The following is a 13636-nucleotide window of genomic DNA, read 5'->3' on the forward strand; positions in this document are numbered from 1 at the left end:
TTTTTTTTTTTTTTTTTTTTTGCCCTTGCAATGTTTTTTTAGGACAAGGGTTCTCTGCTATTTTTTTAGTTTTTTGACAAATGCAATGGCAATTGAGGGATTGGAACCCAAAATGTGTGCATTATGGCAATTAGTCTTGGCCAATTGAACGGCCCTATAGGACTTTGTTGAAGTTATTAAGATACGTAATATTCTTTTTAGCATTCCATTGCATCATTCAAAGATTGCATACTCTATATCTGAACTATGAAGCATTCCAAGGGAGTAGAACTTCAATGTCTATTTATTTATAGAAAAGGCTCTTATTTATTTATATTTATTTTATTTTATTTTATTTTTATGAAGTGATAGAGAAAAGTCTGTTGAGATGTTTGGAGGATTTTTATTCTTCCATGTCAATTTGATATGGGATTTTCTCTTTATTCTGCAGGTTTCTCTTACTCAAGCGAGAATTGATATGAGTGAACTTGATGAGGATTCTGATGGTTTCCTTCAACCTCACGTATGAGCCTTCTGCATATTTTGTGTTCAAAGACTGGATATACAAGAATTTTATTTTGTTCCTGTGGCAACTTACGTAACCACATTAATGAATGCTCTATTATCTTTCTGTAGGAAATGGAGGGCTATATAAGAGGTCTTATTCCAAATTTGGCTCAACTACGAGATATTCCTGCATCTTTTGTGCAAACATATTGTCGTATAGCTGCTCGCAAATTCTTCTTCTTTTGTGATCCTGCAAGAAGAGGTTTGCCTACGGTCTTGAATTGTGTTAGAAACATGTTATCTTGATTTTTCATAATTCCTTCGTTTAATTTTGTATTTCAACCCTTCAATATCTATTTTTTATGGTAACATTACTTGGATTAATGTGTCTTTAATTTCATTGTTGATTTTTGTAGGAAAAGCTTGCATAAAGAAAGTGCTGCTCAGCAATTGTCTGCAGGAATTAATGGAACTGCACCAGGTAGATCATGCTGATATGCTCGAGGTTAATGTTATCAAACACCGAATTGGCTTTGGGTGTGAACTTATGGCTCTAGTCAAAGCAAACCTAAACTTAATGTATGGATAAAAATCAAATTCTTAATAATATTGTGAAAATCTAAAAGATTCTAGTTTCCTGATAAAAGAGATTCATATTTTAATAATATGACTTGTATTATTGAAATTAAATGAAAAAAAGTCAAACTAAAACAAAACGCAGTGAGCTATGAATTACATTTTACCAGAGTGCTTTTTAAGTAATACTTTTACTTCAATTTGAAAACATTCCCAAACACATCTCAAGTTTATAAAGACTAAGTATGAGAATGATTAAGGAACTTCTATCCATGGTGATAATACGAACAGAAACGACGAAATATTTTGGGCACTTTGACCCGAGAAAAGACTGTTTACTGAATTACATGTGGGATATTATTGTTTGAGTATATTATCTCTTTTATAGGAAACTGAGGAAGAAGTTACTGATACTGAACAAGCGGAGAACTGGTTCTCCCTAACATCTGCTCAACGCATTTGTGGTGAGTTACATTCATCTTACTTGAAGATTCATCCAGTGTTATTTCCTTTATCTTTGTGCTAATTCATTGTTTGAAGGGTTGATTATTTTTGTTTGTTTTTTATCAAGTCCTTGTAGTACTTTGCCTAGGTTCTAGTTTTTTGGGTGCGTGTAATAACTGTGGAAAGGTGTTTATTCTCTTAGTTGGCTGACCGTGTACTTTATTCCTACAGACATGTTTCTGGCTCTTGATAAAGATATGAATGGAACATTAAGCAAGCAGGAGCTACGAGAATATGCTGATGGGACTTTGACTGAAATTTTCATTGAAAGAGGTTTGTCTTAATTCATTCTATGAAACTCACCATTCACCATCCATCAATGAATGGTTTTTTTAATTATGTTAGGAAAACATGTTTCGCATGCTTATAGTCATGCATATCTTCTCTTAGTTTTTGAAATGCTAATTGTCTATCCATCACTTGCTAATTATTTGCTTTCTGTAGTATTTGATGAGCATGTTCGTCGGAACAAGGGTGGAGGGAACACAAGGGAGATGGACTTCGATAGTTTTCTGGACTTTGTTCTTGCCCTCGAAAATAAAGACACTCCGGAAGGGTTGACATATTTGTTTCGGTGTCTTGATCTTCAAGGGAGGGGTTACCTTACAACAGTAGATATTCATACTCTTTTCAGGTGAAGTCAATTTATCCAGTTTCTGTTCAAATCTAATCAACTAAGTTCATAATCAAATGAAAATGAAGGAAGTAAAAGAAGGGGAGCATCTAAAAGCAGGATGCTACCTGATACAATCTTCCTACATAGTACATCTGTATTTTCCTGCTTGTAGAATCGAGCACATTCTACAAGCCTCAAAATACCAGAGACATAAATTACACACCCATCTCAATGATTATTATTTTATTTGTACGAAGAACTCTCAGTAGTTATACCGAGCAATCGCTTTAGCCAGGTGATAATTTCTTTTTTCTATGATACAGAGACGTGCATCAGAAATGGATAGAGGGTGGGAACTATGAGTTGTGCATAGAAGATGTAAGAGATGAGATATGGGACATGGTTAAGCCAGGCGACCCTCTAAAAATTACTTCGAACGATCTACTGAACTGCAAGCAAGGTGGCACGGTTGCAAGCATGCTAATTGACGTGCGCGGTTTCTGGGCTCATGATAACAGAGAAAACCTTCTCCAGGAAGAAGAAGAACCAGAAGAAGAATGAAACGACTAAAAAGCCCTTCCTCTCTGCTAACCTGGAAATAGCCTCTTAAGGTTTGGAATTTGCAACATAAATCATCAAGTCGAGATCCCGTTCGAACTTCTTTGTAAAGTAGATAACTGCTTTAATGTACTACTTATCATGTTTGAGGTACGTACATATTGCTAAATTTTAACATGCTGTTCTGATTCTGAATGTTTTTATAGTTCTACCTAGAGATGTGAACTCAGCCAAAATATTTGGTGTAAATCAATGTATACGGCACACAACAGAGCCACCATGGAGAAACACCGAGGATTATTATTGTAAAAGGCCTTTGGAAGCAAGATGGTGATTTTACCTCTATGCTGACTTTCTGTTGACACCGTTGGATTTGCCAACCTACTAAGATGCAACGACTAAGGGACTCGTTAGGCTTCGAGTTATCGATGTTGTATCTCATAAGGGATTTTTTAAAATTCAAGTTTAGGGTCGTTACTATTTGATGAAAGTATAGATTAAAACTAAAAATTGATACAAGTTGTTGAAAAACTTTATAATTTTTCTTAAGCATTTTATTTCCTTTTTATATATGCATTATTAAATAAAGAGTTTCTAGAAACAATAAATCTCTGTTGATAATAACAGTAAAAGATCCCTAAATAGTTAGAACTTCTCTTTTTACACTTATAATCAAATTCAAGGCTTTAACCTTAAACAATCTTAAGCCCATTGGCCGGCAGTTGTTGAGGAATATTTCGCTTCCAAAGTCTACATTCAAAAAGAGGCAACTGATTTGTAAATGGATTCGTTACTGCTGCCTCAAGGGGGGAAACGGATTCCTATAAGCTCTGATTTCAGAATGTTACTACATCCCTAACAAAAATCTCTCCATCTAGAATTGGAATCATCTAAATTTACAGAAGCCTACCATGATCTTCTTACCGATTCAGGTCGTTAGAATTTCATTCCTACATATGGAACGGTTTCCTCGGCGTCGGTGCTCGGTTCTCCATGGACTGCAATCTTTGCTTTAGATGGAATACTTCAACCTAGAATAATTCATTTGATGACAGAAGGTAAATGTTATGATGCAATATAACTATAAGCCTAAGATTGGAACAGAACAAAAAATGCACGATGAATGTACCAACAGTGAAAGCACTACCCTGAGCCGACACTGACACTAAGGGATGATGAAGTTCGAGGAGTCTATGAGATTTAGATACCCTAGTTAGTAGTCCTAGCCAAAAATGAAAGATACAAGACATTTTTTTGTGAAGTAATTCATGCAGGGTGAGGTCAAACACGAAACCTATCAATGGACTATGTTCACAAGAACGAAATTCAAAGGGAGAGCGAGCAGATACAGCTTTAGGATTAGATATCCTAGTAGTCCTAGCCATAAACTATAGCTACAAGACGTTTTAACATATTAACCCGTGCAATGTGGTTGCTAACATTCTAAGTAATCTGTGAGAGGATTATATTGACAAGAACGAAACTCAAAAGGGAGAGGGAAAGAGATAGAGCTGTTCCAGCTTTGTGGTTAGTCGAGTACCTGAAGTTGGAAAGCCCTGGCCCTTTCTCCAGCAAGGACTCCTCTAGTAGAATGAAGCTCCTACCAAAAAAAAAAAAAAAAAAAATCGACACTTAAGTATCATGGTACATAAATTCGACAAACACGACCATGCCATGAGACAAGTAAAATACCTTCTGGGTGTCATCCAAAACTGCTTTGAGGAAAGCAACATCATGTTCAAGGCGGACATTGTCAGAGTGGACGATGTTTGACAGGCTGTTGGCCTCTTCTTTTGCTATTTCTACTCCTGCTAGCTTATCTCTCAGCATTTCCATCTCCTTTATCATATCAGCTATTCTTTTCTCCATCTCCTGCCGGATCTTTAGAGCAGAAGATAAATTCTTCTCCACAGCTTCTCGACTTGCCATGGCTGCTGCTAATTGCCCTTCGAGAACTCCATTCTTTCTAATCAATGCCGCCATTTTCGCTTCATAGAACTGATATATGCTCGAAAAAGTGGATGATGTTACTACTTTGCCACTGTTGTCGCTGAATAGATCAGTGTTATCCATGGGATGATATCCAACTCCCTCCTTGAAGGGATTTGAACTGTCATATTCGTATACAGAAGGTAGTGTCTCCCCGTGGAATTCACTTCCAGATTGAGTTATCTTGTTTTCTGTTGCCTGCACCAAACGAACCGTGTCTGATATACGTTAAACTTGCTAAATAAAATAAATGCAATGATTCACAATTGTCAAACCCACATCATATACTATCTCCAATACAACCAACTAGAGTTACCTGAGAAGTAGAGGAATCATCTTCTGGAGTCTTGGTTATCTTAGTAGTTTTGTCAAAGGCTTCATCATTATTAAATTGCTTGCGCAGTGAAATATTTCCAGGAACAGGACTTGGATCAATAAGTGCGAACTCTGAGATGGATTTTCTTCCAGAACCGTGTCCAATAGCAGATGCTAGATTTTGTCTAGCAGTCGGGTCAACTGAACATGAGAGGGAGCATCACTAAGTTTCCATACAAAGCTGTAAAAAATCCATGAATTGAAGTAAGAGTTTCTGGGATTTTACTAGGATTGGATCGGTGCCTAAAGGATGGTTCTTTCTTTTCCATGGTCAATACTTCAACCTGGGACAATCATGAAGGGAAAAGCAAAAAAAAAAAAAAAAAAAAAAAAAAAAAAAAAAAAAAAATTTAAAATTTTANAAGAATAATACTTAATATAGTATTGAATCTTACCTGATTTGATGGCTCCTTTTTGGATCCCCCAAATGCAAGAAGAAGTAAATCTTTCTCCTTGTGCTGCACGAGCACTAAGCTGAAACCCTAAGAACATATCTATATTAAGTATTCATCCAAGAATAGTGGTTCACACAAATTAAGAGATCTGTAATTAGCACACTATATTATCTTGAAATGATTGCTTCTCAAAAAGAATTAAGTTTTTTAAGAATAAAAAACTGTATTTACACTAGCTGGTTTATGATTGAAGAGATTATACAAGCACAATGCAAGACCAACATGAACAGTGTGACTATGGACTACCAGAAAAATAGTGTTAAAAAATTTGTTTAATCTAAAGGCAATCATGAAAAAGATTTAGCCCTAATTTGAATAGCAGTGTAACAGATGTGTTTTTCAAAAGAATGTTTAGCAGGCTTCAAACATAAAATTCTTATAACAAAAATGTGCAACATCCACTAAGTTCTCTGCAAGAATTGTATGAAACAATAATAAAGAACCATTAAGAAGGTTTTAGCAGTTTTCCTTCCCGAAGGGAATATCATAAAGATCCAATAAATAGCAAATGTGGGCAACATACAGCAACAAATAAAATCAAAATTTTCACCACACCTTATTGGTGGTGACAGAAGATGGAGGAGACGTGACAGCAACAGACCACTCATGTTTCAGTACATCAAAGATTAAGGTGTCTGTATGTCCTGAGAACAGGGGAAAAAAACGAGAGGAAAATCAGTTTACGGTAAAAAAAAAAAAAAAAAAAAAAAACATCATGTAATTGTGGAGTAAGTATTATTATTTGCTTCATAGACCATGAACATACTTTTTTTCCTGCTTCCACCCCCTGCTATGCACCATCTAGTTCCACAGAGAACACCACAGCAACCAGCTCTAGGTGATGGATGGAAACCCCGTACCTTTATTCTTGACCACACCATCTGCCCAAGGTACAAAAATAGTTTTACATACAATCAGGGTTATATTCGGATGATGTTCTGAATTATAGACTTGGTTAACTTTGTAATGAAAAGCATATTTACATACTGTCTCAAAGTCAAGTGAGTATAAATCATTCAGGGTCCGGGATTTTGATGTCCCTCCAAATATAAGTAGTGTTTTATCATCATAAAGAGCGGCCACATGGTTGGATCTTGCAGATGGTCCTGTTCCTCTGACATAGATAAGGAAATGTAAGAAGAAGAAAACACCTAACATCTCTAGTAGTGTAAAAGAAAATGGTAAACTAAAGGTTCTCTTGGAATTACATAGCATCAATTATGCAAAACTTCACGAAAAAACTATACTAATAACTCAACCAACGCCAACGTTACTCACGTGCAATGTAGAGGGAGCCAGGTAAACGATTTAAGGTCAAACATGTGAAGGTCGTTGAGTTTCCTCCTCCGACTATCTTCACCACCAAAGAGGATTAAGACAGAGCTAGCTCTAACTACAGTGTGACCACTTCTAGAAACCTGCAATAATTAAAGTTGCTTAACTTTGCTATTATTCACAATTAATCTCCTCAGCAAAGCTACCATTTGTGTGTTCACAACATTCCAAAAAACTAAGACTGGGAGGGAAATGATATCAACTAGAATTAACCATGAAATCGAATTTAAAATTATTCAATCCAAACTAGATGGCCTATATTTAATTTCAAGTTGATATTTCCAAAGATTAAGATTTGAAAATTGAAAAGGAAAAAAAGAATTCAAAGGATTAATGGAATCAATCATCACTAAACCATTTGATAAAATGCGTGTAATGAATTTGAGTAACAAAGACTAGTACAGGTATATCTCCCTTGGCTTCCATCAGCGACCAACATTCTGTCTCTGTGTCAAATGCCCAGACTGCAAGGACCACAAAGATCAGATTACCAAACAAAAGAGAAGAAATATCAATATTAATACTAGAATATTAACCTGCAATTCTCTCATTTCCTGGCTCTGTCTTGCCCCCAACCAGGAGAGCTGTCTTCCCCCATGAAACCTTTTCGAAAATAAAAGTTGAGCAAAAATAGATTATGAGATGTCATAAAGAGTGTCCCATCACCCTGGGCTAAATGAATATAGATGATAATATTGTGCATTAGAACTCATCTCCATAAAGAATGTTTTAATCTAAGATCTTGCTGATGGCAATTCTCTTGCTCTAATTTGGTATATCAGAAGCGTAGTCCAGTCGATTAGTCTGTTTACCTAAAAGGAACTGGTACTGATGGTTCAATAGAACCATATAATGCCTCATCCTAAAAGTAAGCGTCTCATTAAAATAAATCTCTAATATTCTTTGGGTCCAGAAATTACCCATTTGGTTTATATTTTCACTTAAAGAAGTCCACTCTATGAATCTCAACTCAAAAACCGGCCTGGTCTGTTAGTTTTAGAGATTTAGTTCCATGGACACACAGATTTCCAACAATATATACATACCAACACGCACACCCGCTATCTATTGTTACTTGTGACAACTTACCAGACTGTGACCCTTGCATGCAGGGATCTTCAATGGCAGTGAGCTAGGTGATAAGTAAAGCTTTGATGAGGCTGTGCTCCAGGTATATTTATCAAAATTAAGCACCTGCAGACAGAACGATATAATCACTATCCACTCGGGCAAAGCAATCACTTGAGTGTACACAGTTGGTGCAAAGAAAAATGAATCTCTCAGATCCAAATAAAAAATTAAAAAAAAATCACAACCTGTACATCATCCAATAACCTATTCCCAGATTCGCCACCAACAACAATCATCTTATTTCCAATAACAGTTGCTGCATGCTGTGAAAAAAAAAAAAAAAAGGAGAAGATGGTCACGTTCTTCACAGTAAAAGATCACATGTGTAGGTCTAAACCAATGTAACATTATCATTAATGTCAACATCAAGAATTGAAACAGAAAAATTATACATTGAAACGAGGAGCTGGTTTTTCCCCTGCAATTGACAAGACCATCCAATTCTCAGACTGTCCCAAAGCACCAATACTGGTATGAGGAACGTCAGAAGCACGTTGGCCATCATGCTCTTCAGACTGCCTACTTGTAGGTGCAGCAGCACATTCAGTCTACAAGCAAAAACAGCTTCAGAAATGTGCTATTCTATTTCAAACATGAATCTAAATCAGCAAAAAAGAAGCCTCACATTAGAGCTGGTCACTCGTTTGGGGTGTCTTATAGGACTCCTAGTTCCCTGAGCAGGATCCGAAAGCTGGACTTTCAATCTACAGTTACGAAATACCTTTTTTCAATCAAAATATGCTAAATATTGTCGCATTAATTCGTGTTTCTTCGCATTAATTCGTTGTATGCGCATAGTTCAGAAAGAACCGACTCAAAATTTTCCAGAAGTCAAATAAATCGAACAAAAGCTTCACATATTGCCACAACAGAAAAATAACAACAGATATAAACCGACATAATCGCTAACCTTCCGAGCTTCATTCGTCTTCGAAACCCGAACATTTTCATGAACTAAAACTTCTCGGTAAGCACCAGTAACTTCCTCTCACTCCAAATCCCTAAGCGCTTCAAGAGAACAACCTACATTACCATCAAACGAAGCTCCACAGCATCAGCCGGAATCCAGATGAAGTTACGAAACACAGCCACATAGCCCAAAGAAGCACAGAAACAGAGGATTTACGGTGAAGCAAAACCGCAATTGAAACGGATAGTGATAGAAAAACTCGGAAATAATCCAGAAGAAAAAAAGAATCAATTAACACGACAATGAATCCTGCAAAACAAAAGCGTAACTCTGAGGACGATCAGATACTTTTTGGTTCAGTCGTCCATTATGCAGATGCGACAAGGAAAGTAGAAGAAGCAGAAAGTGACCTTAAAGGCAGCGTACCTTAGCATTTACCTTGTAAGGAAGCATAGGCGGGTACAAGTAAATCGCTAAGTTGCGCCATGTGAAGAACCAGACAAACGAGGCTGAAGGCAGTAGAACAAGAAATAACCGTTGATTTTGGAGGGAGATCGCTGGGCCCCACAGCATTTAATTTCTTTTTAATATAATTGTTCCTTTTCGCCCCTATAGTCTCTAGGTTTTTTTTTTTCATTTTAATAAATATATTATCTCACACACATATATATTTATTTATTTTAAATAGAATTATAAATTATTTTCATTTTTCTCCGATCATACTATATTCATGTTGACGGATCTAAATTATTATTATTTCTTTATTAATATTTATATTTACATTGATGACTCTCATTAATAATACTTTTTATACATTTATACTGAATATCAATTATCTATATTAATTGATGACATATAATTTATGTTAGTTAAGTTAGGTTCGGTTTGGTTTGAATTTAGTTTATTATTTTTTATTAAAATCATGAAATAAATGGGAGATAATAAATAAATAGATATTTAAGCCTTTATCGTCCAAGTGGGGACCACACTATCATCGATCTTGGAAATTGGAGCCGATGGAAAGAAAAATTAGCGGGAAAAAGGGTTATCGGGATTTTGCGCAATCTCGATTCTCACGTGTCGAACATGGACTTGACGCTGTCGTGGGCTTTCATGGGCCCAACAAATAGTTGTTGTTGGGCTGGCCTTATTAAAAGTCAAATAAATAATTTAAAAGGTATCATGGTTGTCTGGTTGATAATATAATTATTAATTAATGGCAAGATTAATGACTAATTTTTAATAAATCAATTTAAAAAATAGTTAAACGAATTATATTTTACAAAAAAATTTAAGCATATATATATATATATTAGAATATTTATATTGAATTTTTTATACCCGGTGATAATTTGTATCTTATCCACTAAGTTATGCTCAAATTGACTTATTATTAATTTTTAAATTTTCACTCCATATTTATTATATTTATTTAGTTCCAACTCGAGTATAGCTCATATCTCTAAGAAATTAAAATTTCGACTCTTACATATTATTAATCTCAAAAATAATATTTCGAGTTATCATTGATGGTAGATTGATCATATGTGATCAAAGTCTATTTGAACAAAAATCAACCAAGTCAATTTTCACGTACTTTCTTTAAATACAACACGACAGTCGATCAGGTCATTTTTTGTTTCTCATAAGGGAAAAAAACATTTTTTGAATTATCATTGACTGTAGATTGATCTTACGCTATCAGAGTCTATTTGAACAAAAACCAACCAAATCAGTCTTCACATACTTTCTCTAAATACAACACGACAGTCGATTAGGTTCTTTTTTGTTTTTTCGAAATGAAAAAACAGATTCTGACCAAATGACTCGGTCCGTTTGAGTCAGTTGTGTATTAGTTGTATAAGGTGACTGAGCGATCAAAATAAACTCATATCGGTTTAAGACAGTAGTCGATATCTTATCCACTAAATTACACTATCGGACAAAACATAAAAAGCATTGGTCAGCTGAATTTAAGGTCAAACCCACAAAGCGCCAGCAGCGGTAAGCATGGGAATGAGGGAGCGATTAAGATGAAGTGTCATAATTTCATTGGTTCCACCGACCAGTTGGCCGCCAATGAAGACAGCCGGAACCGTGGGGCTAAAGCCAAGCATAGACAGAGCCTGCTCGATCTCCCTGCCTCGAGCGATCTGGTCCACCTCGTGCACCGCCGGGTTAACCCCAAACCCACTCAGCAGCCTCATCACAGTGTGGCTCATGCAGCACGTGCTCTTGCTGAAGATCACGACCGGCCTCTCTGAAACCATCCTTCTAACTCTCTCCATTCTTCCACCCGCTTTCAGCTCAAGTTCGAACCAACCGGGAGGGCCGGCTATTTATATGGACCAATTACCCCAGGAAAGGTAAAAGAATATCGAACCGCTGAAGGAAAGCCACGGAAGGAGGAATATGTAATTTCAAGGTGCATTTACGACATGTCGCATTGGGAAGATATAAAGTGAAACGACAACGTCGGAATCTTTGCAATTGTAATGCGGAAAATAGAGACTTCTCCTTCCTAACCCATCGCATTTCATCATGTCTCAAACTTTATATTATCCATTCTTTTTCATAAAGTTCGAGTCACTTTCGGTATATAATATAAATTTACTTCAAAATTTTACTCAAATTTCGTTCAAAATATTCGATCGCTCGAAAACTCGATCAGCTCAACTCAACTCAATTAGTACAAGTAGAATTTGTCCGTGGGTTCCTCTAAATTTAGTATGGATTTGAACGATTTTAAATATATATATATATATTTTTTATTTTGTTTGTGACATAATTATTTTTTGATTACTTATTCTCTAAAACTTATTTTAAAAAATTTGAAGGTAAATAAATAAATATTTTACTAACTAATATTTTATTTTTATTAAAAATAAAACATTTGAATAAATTAATTGAGTTTGATTACCATTTAATAATAATTATTTGAGTTAAAAAAAAATTAAACAGCCATTAAAAATTATAATATTCCTTATAAAAATTAGACAGAAAAACTAATATATTTTTATTTATATTTTAAATATTGGAAATTATTGGTTTTAATTATTTTTGGCTTGAAATTGGAAAAGAAAAAATTAAATGAAAATGTTGGTGGGGAGGTGGATTCGAAATGCGGTAAGGTCCCCAAACGTTATCCAATTTTTTTTTCATATGATACGATGCCGTTTCGACGCCTCCTCTCACCACATAAAATAAAATGTTTTTATTTATTTTTTATTTCCGCTTAAAATGCTAAAAGGGTGTGAGTTTTACTTGGATTAGAAAAATAATGGTAATTAATAATATTAAAATAAAAGTTCAAATTTTTAATTTTTTTAAAAATAAATAATTATTAAATGAGTGGAAAAAGGTATATTTCTTTTTAGGGCTGAAAATGATTTTAAAAAGATGAACCTAAAAGATTCTGGTCTCTCTCCCACTGACAAAAAAACATCTATGCATGCATGAACGTTGGTTTTTATGTGGATGGATGCACCCATGACGTGTTAAGAGCCATGCATAAACGTCCCTGTGCTTAAGCCAAGGGGCAGGGTTGGTGAAGGGGTTATTTTGGCCTTACCAAACCCAAGTTGGTTCCTTATGGATATGTATGTATGTATACACATCAACGTCGAGAATATATATCGTCGCTATAAGAATTCAGGGCCTTTTTCACACCATGGAATGTCGGAAAAGTAAAAAAAGGTGTCACTAAAGATTCTTCCTATGTAAAAAATGCGTCGAGAAGGGTTGTCGGTAACGTTTAGTTAGTTTGCTTTAACTCATGTTACATAGCTAAATATATGTTTTAACACCCAGATCCACTGCTAGCAGATATTGTCCCCTAGGCTTCCCCTTTCGAGCTTCCCATTAAGACTGGCTCCTCCCCAACCAATGTGGGACATCACAATCCATCCCCCACCCCCCACCCTTCAGGGTCCAGCGTCCTTGCTGGCACTCGTTTCTTTCTCCAATCGATGTGGGACCGCCACCAAATCCACCCCCCTTCAGGGCCCAGTGTTCTTACTGGCACACCGCCTAGTGTCTACCCCCTTCGGGGAACAGCCTCCTCGCTGGCACATAGTCCAATGTTTGGCTCTGATACCATTTGTAACGACCCATATCCACTGGGAGTAGATATTGTTCTCTTTGGCTTTCCCTTTCGAGCTTCCCCTCAAGCTTTGAAACGCGTCTGCTAGGGGAAAGTTTCCACCCCCTTATGAAGGGTGTTTTGTTCTTCTCCTCAACCAATGTAGGGCATCACACTGTGATACTAGACCATGTCGGGAGAGGACCTTTTCCCAGTGCACTCTATTGTCGTGTCGGGAGAGGACCTTCTCCCAGTGCACTCTACTATCGTGTCGGGATTGGGATCAAATCTTCTCGAACATAATAGTATCGTAAAATAGTCTAACTTTCCAAATAGTTGTAGGACAAAATACAATGTTTTTTTTTAGGAGAATTTTATGATTTTTGGGTGATGGAGGACAATTCATATATTGCATTATTATTGCATATATGTGACAATGAGCTAAAAGGATCATACAAAAAATTAAAGGGGATAGATTTGTTATGTTTTTGTTGTGGGGATAAGATCTAAATAATAATCCTAATCCAATTCTATACGCACATTAAGGGCCAATTGGAGACACAATTGCAACACAAAAAAAAAAAAAAAAAAAAAAAAAAAAAAAAAAAAAAAAAAAAAAA

General features: G+C 35.8%; 3 protein-coding genes and 1 non-coding gene across 5 annotated transcripts in view; 2 read left to right on the top strand and 2 right to left on the bottom strand.

Annotated features, from left to right (window-relative positions):
• LOC111446401 (probable serine/threonine-protein phosphatase 2A regulatory subunit B'' subunit TON2) overlaps positions 1-3102 on the top strand; it is a 6682-nt gene extending 3580 nt beyond the window's left edge. Inside the window, exons 6-13 of one of the 2 annotated variants that reach the window (XR_002711060.1) lie at positions 431-502; positions 616-748; positions 903-967; positions 1451-1526; positions 1738-1839; positions 2011-2200; positions 2506-2793; positions 2947-3102. Coding sequence is in view for 1 of the 2 variants with exons in the window: in XM_023085216.1 (XP_022940984.1) it covers positions 431-502; positions 616-748; positions 903-967; positions 1451-1526; positions 1738-1839; positions 2011-2200; positions 2506-2743 (876 nt within the window). In the remaining variant the exon portion in view is untranslated. Of the gene's footprint in view, positions 1-430; positions 503-615; positions 749-902; positions 968-1450; positions 1527-1737; positions 1840-2010; positions 2201-2505 lie in introns of both variants that reach the window. The other variant, XM_023085216.1, reaches the window with a different exon arrangement.
• Positions 2281-2396, top strand: LOC111454640. The gene has a single exon (XR_002712469.1). It is a non-coding gene; the product is annotated as a small nucleolar RNA snoR104 (small nucleolar RNA).
• Positions 3103-3537: 435 nt separating the features above from the next.
• On the bottom strand, positions 3538-9266 carry LOC111446392 (acyl-CoA-binding domain-containing protein 6-like). Its single transcript, XM_023085204.1, has 17 exons — positions 8936-9266; positions 8651-8729; positions 8418-8573; positions 8211-8288; positions 7984-8088; positions 7431-7497; positions 7297-7358; positions 6838-6977; positions 6547-6673; positions 6326-6440; positions 6115-6203; positions 5500-5586; positions 5331-5388; positions 5046-5245; positions 4433-4927; positions 4281-4340; positions 3538-3771 (listed from the first exon to the last, which is right to left on the bottom strand). Exons 1-17 carry the CDS (start codon positions 8974-8976, stop codon positions 3691-3693), a joined length of 2040 nt encoding a protein of 679 aa, XP_022940972.1. The 5' UTR covers positions 8977-9266; the 3' UTR covers positions 3538-3690.
• A 1590-nt stretch (positions 9267-10856) lies between these two features.
• LOC111446412 (monothiol glutaredoxin-S2-like) lies at positions 10857-11238 on the bottom strand. The gene has a single exon (XM_023085230.1). The coding sequence runs from the start codon at positions 11221-11223 to the stop codon at positions 10915-10917; it is 309 nt and encodes a 102-aa protein (XP_022940998.1). The 5' UTR covers positions 11224-11238; the 3' UTR covers positions 10857-10914.
• Between the last annotated feature and the right edge of the window lie 2398 nt (positions 11239-13636).

This window comes from Cucurbita moschata, unplaced genomic scaffold (assembly GCF_002738365.1).
Source record: "Cucurbita moschata cultivar Rifu unplaced genomic scaffold, Cmos_1.0 Cmo_Scf00001, whole genome shotgun sequence".
In the NCBI taxonomy this organism is placed as follows: Eukaryota; Viridiplantae; Streptophyta; class Magnoliopsida; order Cucurbitales; family Cucurbitaceae; genus Cucurbita; species Cucurbita moschata.